Source organism: Tupaia chinensis, unplaced genomic scaffold (assembly GCF_000334495.1).
Source record: "Tupaia chinensis unplaced genomic scaffold, TupChi_1.0 Scaffold000140_1, whole genome shotgun sequence".
Taxonomy (NCBI): Eukaryota; Metazoa; Chordata; class Mammalia; order Scandentia; family Tupaiidae; genus Tupaia; species Tupaia belangeri.
Window position 1 is genome coordinate 6292600 of NW_006159610.1, and position 23803 is coordinate 6316402.

Consider the following 23803-nt stretch of genomic DNA (forward strand, 5'->3'; position numbering starts at 1 on the left):
TCTGCTGTTCAGCTGCAGTCCGTAATGCCAGCACTACTCGTTGTGGACTGATTTTGAATTACAGACACCTTAAAGGGCGGCCTTGCAGTGCAATGGTTAAGAAATTGGATCCCCCATGGTGGACTACAGCTTGAATCCTGACCCCGGCAGTTTGAAAAACACACCAGGTGTGTGTGCCTGTGTGCGCACATCCTGACAGGATGGAGAAACGGAGGGAAAAAGATGGCAGTGTGACCATGCCATCGGGGGATGCCTCTCTCTCTCTCTCTCTTTCTCTCTCTCTGGTGAGCATGCTCACCCTCTGGCAACTAAAAAAATAAGAAAAGAAAAAGTGATAGGTCTAAACGTTTATTTTCTTCAATATAATACTTAAAATAGCAAGAAGACATCAGTTTGGCTAGCACTTTCCCCTCATTTCTCAATCGTTTTATCATGTGTGATTAAGACCCCACAGTTTATTTGACAGTTAAAATAACTTGTCAAAGTCGTTCCTCTACGATGCGGTTAGGTCATACCAAACCCCATGGCTCATAACCAAGTACTACATAGCTTCATGCTTCAGGGTCGCCAAGAACAATCATTCCGGCGGATGCCATGCAAGGGCTGACATCACAAATGAGACTGGACTTCTTTTCTGGCAGAGACAGGCACGGGGGTGCAGACTTGCAGCCTACTCCTCCGATGTCCCTTCCAGGATGCTTTTAAAGGAGAACGGAGAAAACTTGTAACCAGCTCCAGCATAGAACTTGTTCTGGAACTCCACCCTAGGTAAGAAAAGGAGGGTTAAGCACCTGAGCTAGAGGCACGTAAGGTAGAAGGAGAGAAAAGAACCTCTCAGCCAGCACAGGGTTGGAAGGCCACCAGGGAAGGCACCCTAGGCTGATGGTGCCATGAGAACCCTGAGGATTCTTGAAACCCTTCTCTCCCTCCCTCTGCCCACCTCCCCCTGTCCCGCCCCACTTCACTCTCCGGGCCTCTGCTAGGTCTCTTTGACTACAGCATCACACGCTTCCCAGCCTCCGTCCCAAGCAGACGCCTCACTGCACCGTTAACTGGCACTGGAGCCAGCAGGACAGGCGAGCTCTGCACGAGGTCGCTCAGGGTCTTCCATCTCCATCCCACGGTGTAAGGCCTACACTCTTGCAGAACAAGCAGAACCCTGACCTCTATTTTTATAAATTATATGACTGATTGCACATGTCATCACTGATGCTTTATCACGTCTCTGAGCTCAGCCCTTTGTGACATAGAGGTGAATGGTGCGGTCACTGAGGTATGGGCTACTGTGATTTTCCTCACTCAGCAGACGACTGGTTTAGGCTCAGTGCCACAGGGGAGAAGCAGAAACAGTGAACCCAGCTGGGCTGGTCCCATGGTTTGGTGGTTAAGGCAACCAGATCCCACGTGGTGAACCACAAGGGTCAAGTCCCAAATCCAGCAGCTTTAAACATCTGCCATGTGGGGCCAGCAGTTGGTGTAATGGCTATGTTGCTGAACTCCCATGTAGCCAACCGCGGTTTGAGTCCCAGACCCGGTGACTTAAACTCACACCGGGCGCATGTGCATGTATGCCCAAGATCCCGAGAGGAGAATGGAGGAGAAGGGATTGTGGCGTGGCCATCCCCCCGGGAGGTGATTTCTCGCTTTCTGTCTCTCTGTCTCTCTCTTTCTGGTGAGCGCACACACCCTATAGCAAAAACCTCTCAAAAACAAACAAACAAAAAAAACAAAAAAAACCCCCGCCATGCACATATGTGAGCATTCCCAAAATCCCAAAAGGAGGGTGAGGTGGAGGAGAAAGGACTGCAGCATGACCATTCCCGTTGGGGATGGTGGATAGTTTCTTACTTTCCTTTTCTCTCTGGCAAGTGCAAATACTCTCGGGCAAAAACAAACAAACAAAAAAAACAAAAAAAAACCCCGCCATGCTCAGATGTGAGCATTCCCAAAATCCCAAAGGGAGGGTGAGATGGAGGAGAAAGGACTGCAGCATGACCATTCCCGTTGGGGATGGTGGATAGTTTCTTACTTTCCTTTTCTCTCTGGCAAGTGCAAATACTCTCGGGCAAAAACAAACAAACAATAAAAGCAGAAGACAATCCTTTGGTTCAAGGCATGCATAGTCCACTCACAATTCTCAGCTGAAATGTGACTTGGAAGAGACCCAGAGCCTAAACAAATGATTTTGTACTCATTGAGCTGACTCTGGATTCATCTGTGAATGTCAAGGGCTTCCTGGAAGAGCCTCCCTCTTTGCAGTCCCCACCTTCAGCTTCTACCTCTGATAATTTAGTCGCTGGTGCTGTTGATGTAACTCCTGCACTCAGCCGCAAGGGCCAAACATCCCAGATTTTCTCAGCATGCCAGATAGGAGCCTCGATCTGTCCTCTTACCAATACACAGAGCTTATTTTAGAGCCATTGTAACAACAAATGGAGTACGTGAGCGCTAACGTCTATCATAGGGCAGCCATTGTGTGTACATGTGTACCTACATTTTATCATTTACTGTTATACCAACAGGTGACTGAACTCAGGCTCCAAAAACGTATGCAAATTGCTAACATCACACAACAGATGAGGAACTGAACCCAGGCGGCTGGTAGTCCACCCTCCCTCTGCCATCCCAAGCTTCCGCGGGACAACCATCCTTACCAGTGCAGTCTCAGGGCGTGCAGGAAAGCAGAGAGACCCTCCATGATAAGAAGGATGGCTACTGTCAGAACAGCAAACACAGCAAAAATGATGAACACCCCAATGAGTCCTGCCCAGCCTCGCAGGGAAAGGCCCATGTTCATCACCATGGTCCAGAGCACTTCAGACAGTTCTGCAACGCAAGAGAGTAGCTCAACCTCGGGCTGATCTTGTAAATGCAGGTCACTTCTTTACTGCAGTCCCGACTCTGTCCACCCTGAGTCAGGAGTCTCTCTCTACATGGGGAAGGGAGGCGCATGTGTCCCAAGACAGTCCAGAGGAGCTTTGCTTGCAATGGGGGAAATGGGACAGATATATGATGGCATTTTATTCACCAATAAAAGTGTGCAAACCATAGCTACTCACAGCAAAATGGATACATCCAAGGGCCAGGCAGTGGCACAGTGGTAACACAACTAGAACCACATGGGGAAGGTCCCGAGGTTGCGTTCCGGGACCTCCCTGACCACATTGGCAGCATCCGCGTGTGCACACAATGCCAGCCAGCTAAGACTGGGGGCAGGTTTGGTGTAAAGATCCTGCTGGGGATGCCTCCCCTCTCTCTTTCAAGAAAAAAGTAAACGAATGTAAAAAAATTTTTAAACAAATAAATCTGAGTAACATCATTTGTATCAAAAAGAAAACGCAAAAGGAGAAACATCAGCAAGCTGTCCCCCATGTGAGGACACAGTAAGAACACAGCCTTCTGTGAGTCGAAGAGAGCTGTCACCAAGTCCTGAGCATGCTGGTCCCTCGCCTGGGACTTCTAGCCTCCAGAACAGTGAGAAAATAAATGTCTATTGCTAAATTGCCCAATCTATGACATTTTATTGTGGTGATGTGAGCTAAAACATGATTCCATTCCTTTACATTTAAAAATATGCAAAACTACACTAAATGGCCTAAGGATAAAAATGTGTTTAAAAGCAAGTTAAAAAGCATGACAGTTGTTCTTACAAAAGCCAGGAGTGTGGTTAACTTCAAGGGGAGAAGCGGAAGGTTGAGGTTGGGGCACAAAAGGGACTGGATCCTTTTGTTTCTTGACTAAGGCGTGGCATGTGGGTGTGTGTTTATATAAAAGTTCTTTTGGCTGAGTATACATTTTATGCATTTTTGGGTAAATATGCTATATTTCACAATTTGAACCATGTTTAAATAAAGATTATACTTCTAATCATATTTCAAAAACCATTTAGCAAATATGTATTCATCACCATGACGTGCAAGACGTGTACTTGGTACTGAGAACACGGAGAAGTCAACCCTGCCCCAGAAAGAGGTTTCTTTCGCTCCTTGGTGTTCACAGATCTCTGTAAAATCTGAAGAAAGATCTGGTCCCATGGCCTTGGGGGAACTGGTCCCATATGGCCAACCGTGTTTCAGATCCTAGTCCCAGAGGCTTGAAAAATGTGCTGGGCGTGAGTGCATGTGTGCCCCAAATCCCAACAGGGTTGTGACATGGCTATTGGGAGGTGCTTTCTCTATCTCTGTCTGTCTCTGGTGAGCATACGTGACCTTTGACAGTTAAAAAAAAAATCTGGGCCAGCAGGCAGCAAGGTTAAGGCACTAGATCCCACATGGCCAACTATGTGCTTGGAGCCTTGAACCTGGTGGCATGAAAAACACGCCAGGTGCATGTGCATGCATGCCCAAAATCCTAAGGGAAGGCTGGAGGAGAAGGGATGGTTATTCCCCCTGGGGGTGATTTCTCACTCTCTCTCTCTCTCTCTCATTCTCTGCCTCTCTCCGGTGAGTGTACATGCTATATAGCAAAACTGAAAAAAAAAAAAATGTAAAATATGCTATATTTCACAATTTGAACCATGTTTAAATAAAGATTATACTTCTAATCATATTTCAAAAACCATTTAGCAAATATGTATTCATCACCATGACGTGCAAGACGTGTACTTGGTACTGAGAACACGGAGAAGTCAACCCTGCCCCAGAAAGAGGTTTCTTTCGCTCCTTGGTGTTCACAGATCTCTGTAAAATCTGAAGAAAGATCTGGTCCCATGGCCTTGGGGGAACTGGTCCCATATGGCCAACCGTGTTTCAGATCCTAGTCCCAGAGGCTTGAAAAATGTGCTGGGCGTGAGTGCATGTGTGCCCCAAATCCCAACAGGGTTGTGACATGGCTATTGGGAGGTGCTTTCTCTATCTCTGTCTGTCTCTGGTGAGCATACGTGACCTTTGACAGTTAAAAAAAAAATCTGGGCCAGCAGGCAGCAAGGTTAAGGCACTAGATCCCACATGGCCAACTATGTGCTTGGAGCCTTGAACCTGGTGGCATGAAAAACACGCCAGGTGCATGTGCATGCATGCCCAAAATCCTAAGGGAAGGCTGGAGGAGAAGGGATGGTTATTCCCCCTGGGGGTGATTTCTCACTCTCTCTCTCTCTCTCTCATTCTCTGCCTCTCTCCGGTGAGTGTACATGCTATATAGCAAAACTGAAAAAAAAAAAATGTGAAGAAAGCCATGAACCTTTTCCCCAGAAAAATGTACGCACAAACACAAAGCATTTGTATAGCGTTTCGAGGTACTTACAGACTGTCTGGAGTTTAGCTGGCTTCCAGATTCAGAGCCAAACCCAACAGAACAGCAAGTGCCTTACATACATCCCTTCACTAACCCTGTAAATCAGATTTCTTCATACGCGCCTTACAGGTAAGACCAAAACTCGACCAGAGGAGTCCAAGGACAAACACCACACAGCCTCATCTGGCTTCTTTCCACCCCACTATCACCCCTCACTCACCTCCCTACCCAACATCCCCAGTTGCTGCCCTCCCACTCCCGCATCTGAAGGTCCTATGTGTACATTTCTTGCTCATCGGCTTCAGGGAGTCTCTCCAAGGATGACAGGGAAGGTTCTAAATTCCCCCGAGGCGTGAAATCCAAGGGGTGGAATGTCATGGAAAGGTACAAAGAAAAAACCTGAACTCGCAACTGATCCTTACCCTTAACTAACTGCCCGGGGAGGGCTCTCCTGCCCCAACAACACGACACGGGGCGTGGGCATGCCTGGGCACGAGCACGTATGATGCTTCTCTGGTTTTGATGTCTAACATGCTGGCAAGGGCAGCGCCCATGGAGTAACTGTCATTACAGCATCAGGTTGAGACTTTTTAAAAAATAATTATTTTATTTAGTTTTATTTAGTTAGTTTATTTTCATTTGACCAAAGAAGGACAGAATGAGAGAAGGAGAATGAGAGAGCAAGCTGTCAGGTCTGGGGCTCGAACCGTGGCTGGCCATGTGGGAATCTAGCACCCTTAACCACCACGCCACCTGCCGGCCCCCAGGCTGAGACTTTAAAACCTCCAACTAAAAGGTACAATGACCTGGCCCAGTGAGGTAAAGGCCTCTCACCAGGCCTGGCAGATGGCACAATGGTTAAGGCGCTAGACTCCCACATGGCCAACAGTGGCTCAAGTCTTGGACCTGGCAGCTTGCTTTCTCCCTTTCTCTCTGTCTCTCTCTAGTCAAATAAAAGAATAACAATAATAAATAGTTCCTTTTTTTAAGGGCCTGTCACCTGTTAATGACCACGTAGTTCACTGTAGTTTGAGTTCTGGACATGGTGGCTTAAAACTCACGCCAGGTACGTGTGCGTGCATGCCCAAAATCCTAAGAGGAGAATGGAGGAGAAGGAACTGGAACATGGTCAACCCCCCAGGGGGTGATTTCTCACTTTCTCTCACTCTGTCTCTCTGTATCTCCAGCAAGCACATGGGCCCTATACCAAAACTCTCTTAAAAAACAAAAAGTCGCCTCTTCCTAAGCAAGAAGAGCCATTCTTCCAGCAAATATATCACAAATAACCCAGAGAAGATGTGACCGTGACCCTGACGGGCTGCTCACTCACGTGCATGAGCCAGGCTGAGGGCCCAGAGCCGAAGGTATGAGGCCGTGTTGGAGATGCAGCCCAGGCAGTACTCAATGGTGTGGATGGCCTGGTGGACAAAGACGTCCCCAAAGTTGAACTGAAAGAGAGGAGGTGTTCCCGTATTTCATAAGTACTGTCTGCGAGGCATTACAGGTGAGTAAGACAGGGGCTCAGCTGTGACCACTCTCCAGTGTCTAGGGGAAAATCACGAGGGACGTATTTGGAGAAAGCACGAACGGCACGAAGCAGATGGTCAGTGAGCAGTAACATGTCCTGGCAAGAGCTGAAGAAGGTTCGAAGAAGACAGGCTGGCAAAGGGAGATGACACCGTGCTGGGCCATGAAGGGAGGGCAGGGATCCGGAAGGAGAAGAGAAGCAAATTGTCCCTGATAAGGAAAAAGACTCCAGGTAAGGAAAAGGCAGTGTTAGAGAATATCATTAGGTTAGGGAGAAAATGATCAGGCTGAAACTGGAAGCCTGTGTCAGTGAGAAATAGAAGACAGGGCCTGGGCCTTGAAGTTTCTGGAAAGACAAGTTATGGGTAGAGCTGACAAAAATCACCCGGAGTCAGTGAGGAGCCATGACAGGGCAGTGATGGGGAAGTAATAAAGCATCCTGGGACAGATTAATCTGGTAGCACAGTGGCTCTGACAGTCTATGTGCTGACATGACCAGACCCTGCCCTCCAAAAACTCTTCTCCCTGCTTGCTCTCTAATAAATAATCATAATTTTTGAAGTTCTTAAATAAACAATAAATAAAATACAAGAGAACTCTCAGGGTGACTAGTAAATAGCTGGCCTGATCCTCCCTTCCCTAGGGTGCCTGAGACTGAGGAGCTGCAAGGGCACTGTCAGTGGGTCCCCCAGAGTGGCCAGTTCTGCTGCATCTGCCATCTTGACATGACGGTGGTCATGCCCTAGTGGCTGTTCAGACTGGATCTTGTTTCTTGAATCTGCACAAACTGGACACCTTCCTCCACCACTTAGTCCCAGGTACCTCTTCCTCATGGTCACCCCCAGCCCCGGGGACACCCAGGTACCTCTTCCTCGTGGTCACCCTCAGCCCCGGGGATACCCAGGTACCTCTCCCTCATGGTCATCCTCAGCCCCGGGGACACCCAGGTACCTCTCCCTCATGGTCATCTTCAGCTCCATGGACACCTGCAGAAGTCTTCTGACCAGAACTGGTGGAAGGGCTGGAGTTGTCACCTTCAGTGTCCTCTCTGGCGTCAATCTGGGCCATGGATGACTGTAGCTGTCAGCCACAAGGAAATGAAGAGAGCATTAAACTCATCCTTAGAATGTAGCAGTTCTACATAAATTAAGGTTCAAATAAGGGTTCATGTTAAATATCAGCTTTGTACCAGACACTGCTCTATTTTTTTTTTTTTTAATTTGACCAGAGAGATAGAGAAAGAGAGGGAAAAACGAGAAAGCAAGCTGCCAGGTCTGGGATTTGAACCACTGCTGGCCACGTGATAGCCGGGCACCTGCTAGCCCCCAGACCCTGTTCTAAACTCTCTTCATATGGTCTCATTTTGCCTTCAGGTGGGCACAGTGCTTGCCCCACTTTACACAGAATCAAGCCATAGGACAGAAAGGTTAAGGAATGCGTCTACGACCACACAGCTAGTAAAGCCAGCAATGGGCAGAGCCAGGATTCAAACCCAGGCAGTCTAATTCCAGAGCACGTGCTATACTCCATGGCACTTCAGGATGTGTCCAATATGCACCCTCTTTAGATAAAGCAATGCGTGCATGACAGAGCCTTTGTGTTGTTAAATACACCTTGTCGGAGACCGAGGTATCTGAAGTACCTTTGCACAGCCTTGTGATCTGAACAGCCGATGTCCATGGGCAAAGTTAGCTAAGAAAAATTAATGACTTACCCAATACAGATATACTTTTTAAAATGAAAACACCACTTTTTAAAAATAACTTGTGAAAGGCAGGTGGCGTAGTGGTTAAGGGCACTGGACTCTCACATGTCAACTCTGGTTTGAGTCCCAGACCTGGAGGCTTGCTTTCCCACTCTCTTCCACCCCACCTCTCTCTCCCTGTCTTTCCCTCTGTCCCTCTCTGGTCAAATTAAAATTAATTAAATAAATAAAGTTAAATAAAAATAATTCTAAAAAAATAAAATAAATAATGTGAAAAGAATTTCAGGAAATAAAACATCTAGGTATAGTCAGCATTCGACTTAGCCCGGTTTACCCCTGAGCTTCAATAGCGCATTTCTTTCAAGTCACTGTGAAGCTTAATGTCCCACAATCTAGAGTATTTCTGAGAATGACTTCATGGGAGGAATATTATAAAATTAGGCATTAAAATAACTTTACCTTTCTGTTTTAAGTGGATCTGCCCCTAATACCAGCAGGGTCCTGAGCAAGGGTAAAAATGGAAGTCCATATGCCATACGTTTAACATTCTTTTTTTTAAAGAGAGATTTTTGCTATAGGGTGTATGCGCTCACCAGAGACAGAAATAGACAGAGAGACAGAAAGCAAGAAATGACCTTCCAGGGGGATGGCCACTCCGCAATCCCTTCTCCTCCATTCTCCTGTTGGGATCTTGGGCACGCATGCACACGTGCCTGGCATGAGTTTGAACCCATTAGGTCCGAGAATCAAACTGCAGTTGGCTACATGGGAGTCCAGCGACATAGCCATTACGCCATCTGCTTAAACTATCCCACCATATGCTTAAACATTCTAAAAAGTAAAGCATATTCTAGCCTCCTAGCTTGATAAAAACTCCTTGTCAAAACTTGGAAGGAAATTCAAATTCACTTTGAATTTGAACCTGGCATCCAAGTTCTTATGAGGAAAAGCTGCCTTGTACCCACTGTGGTCTCTCACCATTCATTGAGCAATAAACAAGGATTCTTTGCTTTGTCTTCATCTTCTTGATTTATTTATTTTTATTTGCTAGAGGGTATGCACACTCCCTGAGCTAGGTGGAGAGAGGGAAAGGGAGAAATACACCCCATGGAAAAGGCCGTACAGCAGTCCCTTCTCCTCCATTTCTCCTTTCAGGATTTTGGGCACACAGACATACACCCCCAACATGTTCTTCAAGCCACTGGGTCCAGGACTCGAGTCATGCTGGATCCAGCCACCTTAACCACCATGCCAGAGGCTGGCCCATGTTTTCTTCCTCTTCATTCATATCCCAGGTAAGTTATGTTCCAGCTTAATAATCAATAAATATTTTGGTGAAGTAGAGTTTAGAAAAATAGAAAAGTAACATTTTCATATATCTACAACCATTTTCAACCTGTATGATCTCAACACACTCCACGTAATGCCTGGCACCAATGGATGAAAGCAGAACACAATCATGGCAGTTTTTGTGTCTCATAGCTAGGCTCTGTTGTCCCCTGGAAGGTTAATTTTCCTCAATCCTATATGATTTAGGCTACTAAACTCTTCTTCACCTGCTGAGTAAACCTGAGGAGCAGTTCAGACGAAAGGAGGAAATGAGCTTAAACTAGTATTTGACGATGGGGTCGGGGCAGGGGGTCGCAAAGAAATAAGAACTGACTTGTTTGAGTTTTGTTTGCTGTTCTAGTTCCCTGACATGATCCATAGCACAAAGTAGTAAAATCTCACAAACTAAGAGCACTAATAAAAACCAGTTATTTTTTTAAAAAAAATTATTTTATATACTATTATTTTTTAATTTGACCTGAGAGAGACAGAGAGAGAGAAAGGGAAAGTGAGAAAGAAAGCTGTCAGGTTTGGGACGCTATCCGCAGTCAGCCATGTGGGAGTCCAGTGCCCTAACCACCACACTACCTGCTGGCCCCAAAAACTAGCTTTAATATTCTTTTTCAAAGTAAAGGGGGCCAGAGAAGAAGACTCCTCCATGGCTCCTGAGAACTAGTGATTTCAGGGAAAAAAGAGAAATGAAGATTTTCTACTGATAATTCAGCCTCCAGCCCCCAAACTCGAGTGGAGAGGCAAAGGGCGGACCTTCAGAAGATGACTCCTCTGTGGCTCCTGAGAAATAGTGGTTTCAGGGAAAAAAAGAGAAAATTGTGTGATCAATAAAATGTGGGGGAAAAGGGAATGGAAAACAACTGTAGACACCAGAGATAGTGTGGGAGGAGGGTAGGAGAGGGCAGAGGGTCAGAAATAGGGTGTGTGTGTGTGTGTGTGTGTGTGTGTGTGTGTGTATGAAACTAGAAATGGAAAATTATTGATGATAACATGCATGGTTAAGCCACTATGTACATTCTGGATGGGAAATCACATTTTGTATGCTGTGACGATGCTTAGGGAATGAATGTAAATGAATAAATTTTTTTAAATGTTTCAGAAAAAATAAAAAGCTCATGGAAATACGTTTAATTGGAAAACTATGCATGAATTTCAACAAGTTTTTGTATCAAAATAAATTCATATTTTAATTGTAAAAAAAAGAAAAGAAAAAAACAAAGTGAACGGGGCCAGCAGGTAGCTTGGTCTTTAAGGGCGCTGGACTCCCACATGGCTGACCATGGTTAGAGTCCTGGACCTGGCAACTTGCTTTCTCTCTCTTTCTCTCACTTGCTCTTTCCTTTCTGGTCCAATTTAAATAAATAAATAAATAAAGTTAAATAAAATAATTCTTTTTTTTTTTTTTAAAGTGAAATGACTAGATGGTGGTGCAGCAATAAAATGCAATGCTCTGTAAGGTAACACCACCTGGGAAGGTTCCCAGTTCAGGTCCAGAGACCACCCTGAGTAGGCGGGCATGCTTGTGCCCATAACCCGGGGCTGCCTGAGGCTGGGAGTGGATCACAGTTTGAAGACTCTGTTGGAGGTGTTGTTTCTTTCTGTCTCTCTGTCCCTTTTGCTCATAGAATAAATAAGCTAAAAAAAAAAAAAAAAAAACTATATAAACATACTCATACATTTTACTAATAAACCGACCATGTTCAGACCCTTATAAATCTTTAGCTACCACTTAGCACACACACACCCTGAGCAAAGCATGCAGGACCTACATTTGAAACCTGCCTATTCTTAAGAGAGCGAGATCCTGGGAGGAAGATGGGTCACGGAAAGGGTCCAACCACAGGAGGACGCGCAGTGGGGGCAGCTCACAGCTCCGATCATCAGGCCCCGCCAGCTTCTCTTTGAACCCTAGACTTCTGATTCCAGAAACCCACATTCCTCCCCTCCCTGAGTAAATGGAAACAGATGGCCCTTACCTGAGATTTCCGATGATTGGCTCTAAGAATGAACGGCTTAATCAGAAGCATCCACGGCACAGAAATCAAAGCCATAACAACAAAGAAGCTTTGCACTTCTTGCTGCAAGACCAAAATGATGAGATCCTGTTATTTTAACGTGACCACAAAGCATACTTTCTGTGATCAAAGTGACAAATATGGGTTATTTTAGTAGCAATTTTTTTTTTTTTTTGGAGAGATTTTCACTGTAGGGCGCGTGCGCTCGCCAGACAGACAGAGAGAGACAGAGACAGAAAGCGAGAAATCACCCCCCAGGGGGGATGGTCACGCCGCAATCCCTTCTCCTCCATTCTCCTCTCGGGATCTTGGGCACGCACGCACACGCGCCCGGCGTGAGTTTTAAGCCACCGGGTCCGGGACACGAACCGCGGTCGACTATGTGGGAATCCGGCGACATAGCCATTACGCTAACTGCTGGTTCCCTTTAGTAGCAATTTTGAAGGCCCTAAAGCATTTCAATGATTCAATTCTCCCTCACATCTGGAACGTGCCTACTGCAGATAGACAAACGCCAGTCCAGTGATGTCCCAGGTCCCGCACGGGGAGGACACTGGGCCCTTGCCCCCATCCCTTCCTCAGTAGCCTCTGAGTACAAACATGCAGCACGTGGTAAGAACTCCTGAGACGCTGCGAGGGCGACTCTACTCCTTCCTCCTTCCTCAAACTCTGCTCTGCGGGGTAAGTTTTCCCCAGCTCTGGATGAAAACTATGGAGGGTCCCATGACGCCACTGGTCACTGCACAGCAACCGAAAGTCTCTGGATCACGGAGAGACACATTGTCCAGACGATCATTCCGTAACTCCAGTGCTGGATAATCCTTTGACCTCTTTTGCCCTCTCTCTTCCTCACAATCTCCACGTGACCAGCATGGCCTCAGTGTGACAAGTTACCAAACAAATCCTGGGACTTCCGTCCCAAACTCTTGTGGTCTCCTTCAACTTACTTTGGAGGGAGGCACCTAAGGTCTCACATCTCTGTGGAGTCCCAGGAAGAGCCCCACTGCAGGAGCGATCCTGCTGCATCATCTCATTCACAACCCCTCACCCTTACCCTTATCCCTTTTCTCAAACTCGCCCCAGGACCCGACTAACACCGCTGTAATTGTTAAAAAGAACCAAAAGCCTCAGCAGGCTCAGCTAGAGCTACTGAAAGAAGCAGAAATTGGGGGCTAAAGGAAAAGAAAAACTGGGAAACTTTTCTCAGGCCTTCCTGTTTCATGCACTGTTCTGACCAAACCCCAGAAAGGCCAGGGGACAATGTATTGTCTAATGGCAGCGAGACCTCCCCTGATAACGGTGGCTCATCTGTTCAGCCTTCTATTCTCATGCCACTTTTTTTGGTTTCCTATCATTTATTTATTTTTACATTTTCCCTCAAACATTTACTTCACATATCAAAAAAATTTTGCTCATACTCCATAGTTCCTGACAGTTAATAAATGCCTTTTGAAATTTCAAAAAACTGAATTTTAAAGATAATGTTTGAAATATTTGTTATAACTTTTTTTGTGACTCTATAATAATAGAGAATGGTTTTAAACATTTTTGAGAAAATATTTACATGTCAGCTACTCAAACTGTTGAAAAGCAAACACCCAACACACAAGTCACACGTAAACCTTTTCATTTTAGCCCTGCCTACTAAGTAATTCTGTGATATACCATCTGCTAGCAAAGATCAGCCTCTTTTTCTTCCTTCAAAGTCTTCCTCAAGATAATCCTCTGGTTGTGGCTGTTCTGGCTGGAAAAGTCCGGGTTATTTTATAGTACAAATTCTTTCACATAGCCTCTCTAATCCTCTCTGCCAGGCAGAACTGTTCATGGTGCCAGGTCATCTTTCCAAGAGCTTCTGTTGGCTTACTTGAGATCTAACCTAGTTCCATAGTTTTCTGCTTTAAGCTTCAAATATGGCATCCCAGTCAAAGGCCTGTCCAATAACAAGTATTTCAAATTTCTGATTCAAGGCAACAGGTATTATTGAACTTAGGTAAATAACCATTCTACCACAAACTAAGAAAACTCCCAAATATTTTCCAATTCCAGAGTGTTCAGGAAGAGAGAAAGTTTATGTTTCCATTTAAAGAAACACACAAACAAGAAGAAAAAACATTTTAACAAATTGCTGAACCTATCAACAGCTCAAAAGAAAGCAAAATCCTTAAGCTGGGAAAACAAAGCATAGTAAAGAAAAAGGAATGTTTTACTCAAAAGTCATGAATTTCTATTTCCCCAGTTTGGTCTTACGTAATTAGTCTTTATTCCGTTGAATTTGCAGTGTTACTGTGGTCAATCTTTCTGTTTAAATCCTAAAAGTTAACATTCTATGTTATTATTGGTATTTCTTGTCCCGAGCATTAAGTTAGTCTTTTTCTTGGTTGCTTTTTGTTTCCGTAGGTGTGTCTTTAGTTTTCTTGGTAAAGCACTCCTTTTAGAACTTCTTGGAGAGCTAGTCTGGGGTTGGTAAATTATTTCAGGTTTTGTTTATCTGAGAATGTTTCTTCCCATATGAAGGATAATCTTGCCAGGTATAGTGTTCTTGGTTGAAATAGTTTTTCACTTGGAGAAGATCTTCTTGGGCTGATTCTGTTAGGGGTCCTTTGTATTTCTTGGGTCTGGATATTTGAAGGCCTCTCTAGATTTAGAAAGATTTCTTCCAGGATTTCATGGAAGAAATTCATGGATTGTCAATGCCCTTCACCTTCTGGGATACCGATTATGTGGATGTTTGGACACTTACTAGTATCTAGTGTTTCTTGTATAGTATTCTCATTTTTTGAGTTATTTTCTCAGTTTGGGTTATTTTTTCTAGGTCAGAGGTTTTGCCTTCAACATCTGAGGTTCGATCTTCTGCGTGGACTAATCTGCTTTTAATACTCGAGGGAGGTATTGATCCCTATATTGCAACCTTCATCTCTAACAGCTCCGTTTGATTCTTTTTTATGGTGTGTATTTCCTCTTTCAGATTGTGCAAGGACTTCTTCACCTCCTGGAACTCGTCTCTTTTCTCTTGCATCTTCTAGAGTTCATTGCCTCTCAGCTCTTCCTCCTTGTTTAGTTTTGTCACTCTGAATATTCTGAATTCTCTTTCAGACAGTTCCAGGAGTTCCACTGCAGTCTGTGTATGATGAAAGATGGTTCTTTTCACTAAGTGGAGAGCTATTTTCTTGGTTTACTCATATTTCTTGTGCCTCTGCGGTGGTTTCTGGTCATTCTGTGAAAAAAATCTCTCCTCTACTGTGTTTTGCAATGTGGGCTCCACAGAAAGAGATTATGAGTTCAGATTTATAAAAAGTTTCTTCCTTAAAACAGGAGGTTCAATAAGCAATGAGGATTTCAATGACCCTTGTCTGCGTGTTTCGGGGGTCTAGAAGATGAGGCTTGGAGCATAGCTTTAGTCACCTTTGTCCCCAAACATGCCAAGATATAGCTTAGACCCTTAGACTTAAAATGGCTTTTTGTCTGAGCGGTTCGAGGTCTGCTATTCTCACTCTGCTTTTTTTTTTTTTTTTGGGGGGGGGGGGGGTGTTGAACATGCGCTCGCCAGAAAGACAGAGAGAGACAGAGACAGAAAGTGAGAAATCACCCCCCAGGGGGCATGGCCACGCCACAATCCCTTCTCCTCCATTCTCCTCTCACACACGCATGCACGCACGCGTGAGTTTAAGCCACCGGGTCTAGGACTCGAACTGTAGTCGACTACATGGGAGTCCAGTGACTCAGCCATTACACCACTGCTGGTCCCTTCACTCTGCTTTTAAAGGCTCAGAACAGGGAGAGGCGACCACGGAACATAGTGAGCTTGCTATCTCCTCCCCTCACACGGAGACACATCGGTGCTATTTGTCCACTCTTATCGGAGGCTATTTTCCCCTGCTGATGTACAAAGCCCCTAGTGAGACACGTGCCTATCTGTGTGTGCATGCGTTTGTGTGCGTGTACGTGTGTGTGCGCGTGAGACACGTGCCTATCTGTGTGTGCATGCGTGTGTGTGCGCGTGCGTGTGTGTGCGCATGTGTATACACACATCTGTTACGTCCTTTGATATTCACAGATGGCCAGGGCAATGTTGGGAAAAGACTTCATTACCTTGCACCATGTCTTCCAGCTGCATGACCTAAAAACGAGGTTACAGAAACTGTAAACTGTGTCAAGATAATTAACCTCCCTGCGAGGGCGTGGGGGAAGCCAGACAACCCAGATCATGTTAGTGAGTGGGCGAAGCTGGGAACAGCCTCCGCTGCACAGTGCTCAGTGCAGACTCCAGTCCGAGAGGTCTCCAGTCTCTGTGAAAGCAGCTGGCACGTGAAATATTTGCTGAGTCGGAGCCCTCTGTCTGAAAGACAAGGCTTTTTGGGGAGGTCCAAATAAACTTTTTTTTTTTTTGAGAGGTTTTTGTCAAATAAACTTTCCTTTAGACTTCAGCATCTAGTATAAGAACCATGAAAACACACTCATTTCAGGTCAGCGTTCTGGGGGTGGCTCAAGGTTGCCATTTACATAGAATGATAAGGTGCCACCAGTGCGACGGGACACCATGAAAGAGCTCTCAGAGCTGTACTTCTTCTGAGTATTACCTAAAGTCATCCTTACGAAAACACTGTCACGACGCATTTTTCTCTTACTGTCATTTCATGGTTCTGAGGAGGAGAACCAACTACGGGGTCGTCGGAAAAGTCGTGAGTCATTTTTGCACAGAAAAAATGTCATGACTTTTGTGACAACCTAATAAGATAGGGCTCAAACGCACGAGAGGGTCCGTGAGCAGGAGAAGCACGACTTTAGGACACCTATCACAAGCACGCCCTGGTAGACAGGGCCTGCACCGAAGGGTCCCCTGGTGTGAAAGTAGCCGCAGAATTTGATCCAGAGGAATGAGAGCCTAGATGAGGGCGTCTTCCTTTAGAGGAAAGTTGCCCTCAAACAACATTACCAGGTTAATCACTGGGAGAGGTCCAGGGAAAAGAACTATTTGGGTTATTAAGAATTACTCACAGAGTTATTTTTATATCCAGTTCCAATGGGACATTATTTTTAAAAATAATATATTAAGTTGACCAAGAGAGTGAAAGAAATTGAAGAATTCAAGCAGCTCAAGTCCAACTGTTGGGATTAACTCTCCACAGTAAAAGGGCAAAAAATGCTAAAACTCATCTCTGACCAGACGTGGAAGCTCAGAGGACAATGTGAGTTTAGGTCAGAGTTTTCCAGAAATTCACCATCTATATGAATGGAGGGGTTCCTTTTCCTGGTTCTTTACCAATTTTCGATCTTGTGAACCTTAACTAGAGTGGACTTTCTAAATAAAACATTCTTAAATTTCAAGATGCTCTTTTTTTTTCCTTTCTTTTTTTTTGGGGGGGGGGAGGTTTTTGCTATAGGGCGCGTGCGCTCGCCAGACAGACAGAGACAGAGAGACAGAAAGCGAGAAATCACCTCCCAGTGGGGATGGCCACGCCGCAATCCCATCTCCTCCATTCTCCTCTCGGGATCTTGGGCACGCACACACACACGCCCAGCATGAGTTTTAAGCCACCGGGTCCGGGATGCGAACTGTGGTCGACTACATGGGAGTCCAGCGACATAGCCATTACGCTAGCTGCTGGTCCCCTCAAGGTGCTCGTGAGAGCATTTTACTGTTTCAAGCCAATTAATTTGAAGGATTATCTTTCCTCTTTATTCTTAGGCAATATATAACACGCCATTTTCAGCCTCTCAATAATAATCGATTTTATGTATTACCCCAATAGGAATCACTGGAGCCAAACCACAGCCCTCGAGGCCTGGACTTCCATTTAATAAGCACGTTTTGAAATGTGAAGAACTTCACACCGTTCACAGGAGCTAAGGTGGCTCCATCTTACAAATACAGTCCTCGGTATCTACAGGGGATTGGGTCCAGGACCCCCCAGAGATATCGGACCCTGCAGATGCTCAAGTCTCTTACTTAGAATGGAGCAGTATTTGCATAGAGCCTACCTCTATCTTCCCATATACTTTAAATCATTTGTAGATTATTTATAATACCTAGTACAACACAAATGCCATGTCATTTTTGGGCTGTCAGAAAAGTCATGACATATTTTTCTATGTTTTTCTGTGCAAAAGTGCATCATGACTTTTCCAATGACCCAACAGTTATGTTACTGTGTTAAGGAGAAAATGAGAAGGAAAAGTCTGTGTATGTTTAGTACGGATGAAACCAACTTTAGAAAACATTGTATCTTACAAATATTTTCAATCTAGAGTTGGTTGAATCTGAAGATATGGACCCCATGGATATGAAGGGCCGATGGCCACTACTCTGCGATATTCAAGAACACAAAAGAGATTTGACACCCTCACGTGGATGAAAGAAGAACAACAAACGGACCTACCTGGTGTTTGTACAGGGGCGCGTTAGAAGGGTCGTTGTAGTTAAACATAAACATGTTGATAAAGTGGATGAGGATGCTCGGGGCGTGCTGGGACACGTGGACATCAAATTGGCACCACTTGAAGATGATCATGAAAACCAGGTATCCAAACAGACACAGGATAAAAATCATCTCCGGGATGAATTGCAGAATGATGTTGAGAGGTTTTCTGAAGTGTCTGAGGGTAGAAAACACACACATGCACACACAAGCTGGAACACCAAGGGAACCTTAGTACTCGATGATTCTCCACAAAGCACAGAATGTTCCACTTTTAAACACTGCTGCCAAATAGCAACCATGGCAAACAGCAGCCGTGCTTGGACAGAAGAGAAGAGAAAGGAAATTCCAGGAAGTGCTCACGCACGAAAGGTTTGGAGAAAGCAGGGTCTCAGCCAAGGTCATGCCCACACAGAATTGGCTGCAGCTTCACATGGAGACCAAGCTCACTTTAAGGCATTTAAAGGCAAAGGATTGATGAGGATCTTCAAAAAGTGTATGGAAAATGCATATTAAGGAAAGAGTATGGGGCTGGGTCCATAGCACAGTGGTTAAACTCTGTGTATAATGGGTCGGAGAGCATATGGCTGACCATAGTTTGAATCCCAGCTCCAGCAGCTTGTAAAACAAATCAGGCGGGGACCAGCATTTAGCGTAATGGTTATGTTGCTGAACTCCCATGTAGTCAACCGCTGTTCAAGTCCCAGACCTGGTGGTTTAAACTCATGCCGGGCGCGTGTGCGTGCATGCCCAAGATCCTGAGAGGAGAATGGAGAAGGGATTGCGGCATGACCATCCCCACTGGGGGGTGATTTCTTGCTTTCTATCTCTCTGTCTCTCTCTGTCTGTCTGGCGAGCGCACGTGCCCTATAGCAAAAACCTCTCCAAAAACAAACAAACAAACCAGGCACATATGCATGCATGCCCAAAGTCCTGACAGAACAGAGAAGTGGAGGAAAAAGGACTGTAGTGTGAACACACCCCATTGGGATGCTTTCTCTCTTTCTGGCAAGAGCATGTGTCCTTTATAACTTAAAAGCAAAAGAGAAAGAAAAGAAAAACTATGCATGGATCCAAAAAATTGGGGGACCAAACTTGTATATCAATTCCACTTTTTCCATGAGCATTGTGAGGCCCCATATTTACGAGTGTGGGGGAAGCCAGCCAACTCCCAGGACACTCTAAGACATTGGTTGGCAAACTATGGCCTGCAGGGCAAATCAAGCCCATCACCTGTTTTTATGTAGCCCGAAAGTGAAGAATGGTTTTTACTTTTTATTCCTTTGCTACTTTATTCACGATAGGGCACGTTCACAAGACAGAGAGACAAACAGAAATGAACACCCTTCACAGGGTCTGGTCACGTTGCGGTCCCCTCCCTCCAGTCCTCCAGCCTGGGCACTGGACACTCCTGCATGCCCAGCATGGTTCGGCTGACCAGACAGGGCATTTGAACCGTGGTCACTACACAGGCTTTCTTAAATGATGCATTACTTCTGCATCATGGAGTTGGCCCAGGTTTCACATTTTTAAATGATTGAGGGGGATAAAAAGAACAATATTCTATAATACATGAAAAGTATATGAAATTCAAATGTCAGTGTCCATAAATAAAGTTTTAATGGAACACAGCTTCACTCGTTTGCCTATCATCCATCATTCTATAGCACCAGGACTGATTAGCTGCCACACAGCATCTCTATGGCCTCTAAAGCCTGAAATATTCACTCTCTGGCCCCCTCAAAGTTTGCCAATTCCTGCTACAAGACACAGAGCCCACAAGGCAAAGATGGAGGCTTGCAAGTGGAAACATCAGAAAGGGCCTTCCTGTCCTTTGTTTATTGTAAAAGCCCTGAGGGAAGGGAGAGAATTACAGGACGAAACAGGACTGCTAGTGACAGTTTAGGCCAGCCTGACAGGCGATGATGCCAGTGGTGGTCTCGTCCGGAAAGCACCTGCTGGTATTTTCATTCATGCCATGCTCAGTCCCTTCAGGTAGGCAGTGGTAGGGGACAGTCAGTTTGCTTATTAAACGTTTCTGGTTCTGGGGCCAGCAGATGGTATAATGGTTGCATTGCTGGACTTTCACAGAGTTGACCGCAGTTCAAGCCCAGGACCCGACAGTTTAAAACTCACGCCGGGTGCACGTGCCTGTGTGCCCAAAATCCCAAGAGGAGAATCAGGGAGAAGGGATTGTGGCGTGGCCATCCTGGCGGGGTGTGTGTGTGATTTCTTGTTTTTTTGTCTCTCCAGCGAGCATACATGCCCTATAGCGAACATTTCTCTCTACAAGAAAAAAGAAACAACTATGTCTGGTTCTATAAGTAGAATTATATTTCTTCGGCCTCTCAAGTCGGAAGTCACCACGTGACTCTCTGGCCCAAGAACTGGGAACAAAAGTGGCACGTGTCACTTGTGGGTGGCAGCGGGGTGGGTAAGAATCAATGTACAGTTCACCACCACCCACTGCCATGGCAACAGCCTGTGTACCAGGTGGTGGCTGCCGGTCAGTGCAGGTCTTGGTGTAAGGGTGACAGGGCAGAGCCCCGGGGACCCGCTGTGGACACATGTCTCTGATCGCATGGCTTAAATTCTGCTTCCAAATCCCACATAATTCCCACGGCACCCCAACTTATTCCTAACCGACACGGTAGGTGGGATTTCAGCAAGACCAACCAGTCATGTGCTCCTTAGGCACGGCGAGCACGCACGTGTGACGCTATTTTCAAACATGTATACCTTCAGTATAAATAAGCTTAAGAAGCTTCTCCAGCAATGGATCTTGATGTTAGGTCGTCAGGAAAGTCATGAAGTGTTTTTCTCTACACAAATGTGTCATGGCTTGCCGGATCACCCAACAGGAGGAAAGGAACAGACTGGCCGGCAGTACCCGCCAGAGGGGTGAGAGAGAGGTTGCGCCTAGGAGGAAACTACACCGGGCGGGATGCTCACCTGAGGGCATCTCCCCCACAACTCACTATTTCCCCATTTGTCCACCTGGCGGGAGTTAAGACTGGACAGGACGCCAACCCCGGCAGGCCTTGCAGGGGAGGGGGGACACCCACGTGCTATGAGTTTCCCAGTTTCTTTTTGAACTCTCAGGTATTTCGGAGAGTCTCTGCTCTGGAGGACCCAGAGGTGTCCCCGTGTCCGGCCATCCAGCTCAATACAACAACGCAGGACAGCACTCCCCAGAGAAAGGCGCCATGGGCAGAGGGACACAGTGCCAAGTGGAGTAAGGGCAGAAAGCAGCGTGGGAAACTTACACGTGGTTGAAAAGGCTGAGAATGACACCGAAAACCATCTGGACAATTCCCAGGATCACCGACATCTTCATCTTGTAGGAGTTCAAAAATGTGAGTTTATTTGAAGCCAAGTTCCAAATCTGGGTGGGAAATGTGGCAAGAAACACGTGAGGCAGAATCTTAGACAGTCTACCGGAGTTGGGGGCTTCAGCACAATCTCCCCTGAGGAAGTCACTCTGGGAACTGCGTTTTCCATTTCCAGACCAGATCAGTGCATGCATTTTAGTACCAAGCTCTTTTATAAATGCAACCTCAATGACAAAAGTGTCAGAACCATTAGTGCTAGAAGAAAATTAGGGAGAAAATTTCCACTTGATACTTCCCCCACCATGCCCTGGTATTAAATGAAAAGATAATACAAAACAGTGGGTCTCAAACTTGCCTCATTTTCCTTAATAATGGCCTCTGGATCACTGGCCCATGAATGATTCTAATCCCTTTCAAATGATACCACTTTTTAGACTAAATTTCTTTTCTTTTTTTAAGGGAGAGATTTTTTGCTGCAGGGCACGTGCAGTCACCGGAGAGACAGGGAGAAAGAAAGCCAGAAATCACCCCCAGGGGAATCGCCATGCTGCAGTCCCTCTTCCTGTATTCTCCTCTCCAGATGTTGGGCACACACATACATGCACCCGGCATGAGTTTTAAGCTACCAGGTCTGGGATTCAAACCGTGGTCAACTATGTGGGAGTACTGCAACGTAATCATTACATCATCTGCTGGTCCCTACATTCAATTTCTACAGCACTTCACATTTCAAAACATTTCCCCAGATCCTTCCGGTAGCCAGTCTTAGTGAACCCTGTGGGTAAGACATGGACCCTGCCTTCTATAATTCTTGTTCATTTTTTTTTTTAGAGAGAGATTTTTGCTATTGGGCATGTGCACTCACTAGAGAGACAAAGAGACAGAAAGTGAGAAATCATCTGCCCAGGGGGGATGGCCACACCACAATCCCTTCTCCATCATTCTCCTCTTGGGATTTGGGGCACACATGCACATGTACCCAGTGTGAGTTTTAAGCTGCCAGATCTGGGACTCAAACTGCGATCGCCTACATGGGAATCTAGTGATGTAACCGCTACGCCATCTACTGATCCCTCTACACAGTCCTTGTTCTAAACAGCACTGCCAGGCGTGCAGGGTGGGTCCCAGTACCTATCCTGTCCCCGATGAAGCAGACACATGGAGCAAGCACACGGGATGGTCAGGGGCTAGCAGGGGTCTCATGATGCCTAACAACTCCTGTCACCCACCTTGCCTTTCCCCACAGAACTCTCAGCACCCCCAAGGTCTCCACTCACACCCCATGCACATGATTCCAAGTCCCTGCTCCTACCCCTCTAACAAACATTCTGTGAGGTAGATATGGTTATTCCCATTTTATGGGAATTTATCATCATCTCAATTAGATTATGGTACTTACGCATCTAGAAAAGAATAATTTAACAGCAACTATTATCCACAGGGCATTAATCATGTTTGTATACCAGACTCTTCTGGGAGCTCTATGTATAAAAATGATTTCATCTGCTGAGCAGCTCTGGCTTAGGGCTGTTATTAGAGCCCTTTTACAAGCAAAGCTGCAACCACAGAAATAACTTCTAAGATTAAAATCACAGAGTAAGTAAATAGGAAAGCCAAGATTTAAACACAACAGTCTGATTCCAGAACATAGGTGCCTAATTCTTTTGTTATGTTCAGTTACTATAAAATATTTGGAATCATCCATAAATAGATGCTAAATGCAGCCAATTAGCACACTGTAGAAATTTACATTACAGGGCCAACTGTTGGCGTGGTGGTTAAGGCAGCTGGATCCCCCAAGGTCAATGGCAAGGTTTGAGCCCTGGACCTGGCAGTGGAGAAACACACCAGGTGCATGTGAGTGCATGCCCAAAACCCCAGAATAGAGGAGAAGGGTTATGGTGTAGCCGTCCTCCCTGAGGGGTGATTTCTCACTTTCCTTTTTTTCCATCTCTCTCCAGCGAGTGTATATCCCCTATAACATATTAAAGAAAAAAATCACACTGTATAAAAATTCAACCTTTCATTCATATGTATGACACAAGTACCAGTATAGGCACAGGAGTGACTTGTAAAAGTGGTTATCTGGGCAGCAATGATGTGGCAGCAATACAGCACTGATGCTATACCACACGGGAAGACCCAGGGTTCACATCCCAAGGCCTTCTGATGTTCGCTGGGGGTGAGCCCGTGAGCTAGGCTGGTTGAGGCAACAGAGGATCCAAGTGGGGACTC

General features: G+C 45.7%; 1 protein-coding gene across 4 annotated transcripts in view; it reads right to left on the bottom strand.

The window, feature by feature from the left end:
- Positions 1-280: 280 nt before the first annotated feature.
- The window catches only part of ATP6V0A4 (ATPase H+ transporting V0 subunit a4), an 84637-nt gene continuing 61114 nt past the window's right edge, over positions 281-23803 (bottom strand). For all 4 annotated transcript variants that reach the window (XM_006145027.2, XM_006145028.2, XM_006145026.2 and 1 more), the window contains 7 exons: positions 21503-21621; positions 18198-18414; positions 11782-11883; positions 7711-7839; positions 6563-6680; positions 2655-2826; positions 281-764 (listed from right to left, as the gene is read on the bottom strand). In XM_006145027.2, the coding sequence (XP_006145089.1) occupies positions 671-764; positions 2655-2826; positions 6563-6680; positions 7711-7839; positions 11782-11883; positions 18198-18414; positions 21503-21621 (951 nt within the window). In that variant the 3' untranslated portion in view covers positions 281-670. The remainder of the gene's footprint in view (positions 765-2654; positions 2827-6562; positions 6681-7710; positions 7840-11781; positions 11884-18197; positions 18415-21502; positions 21622-23803) is intronic.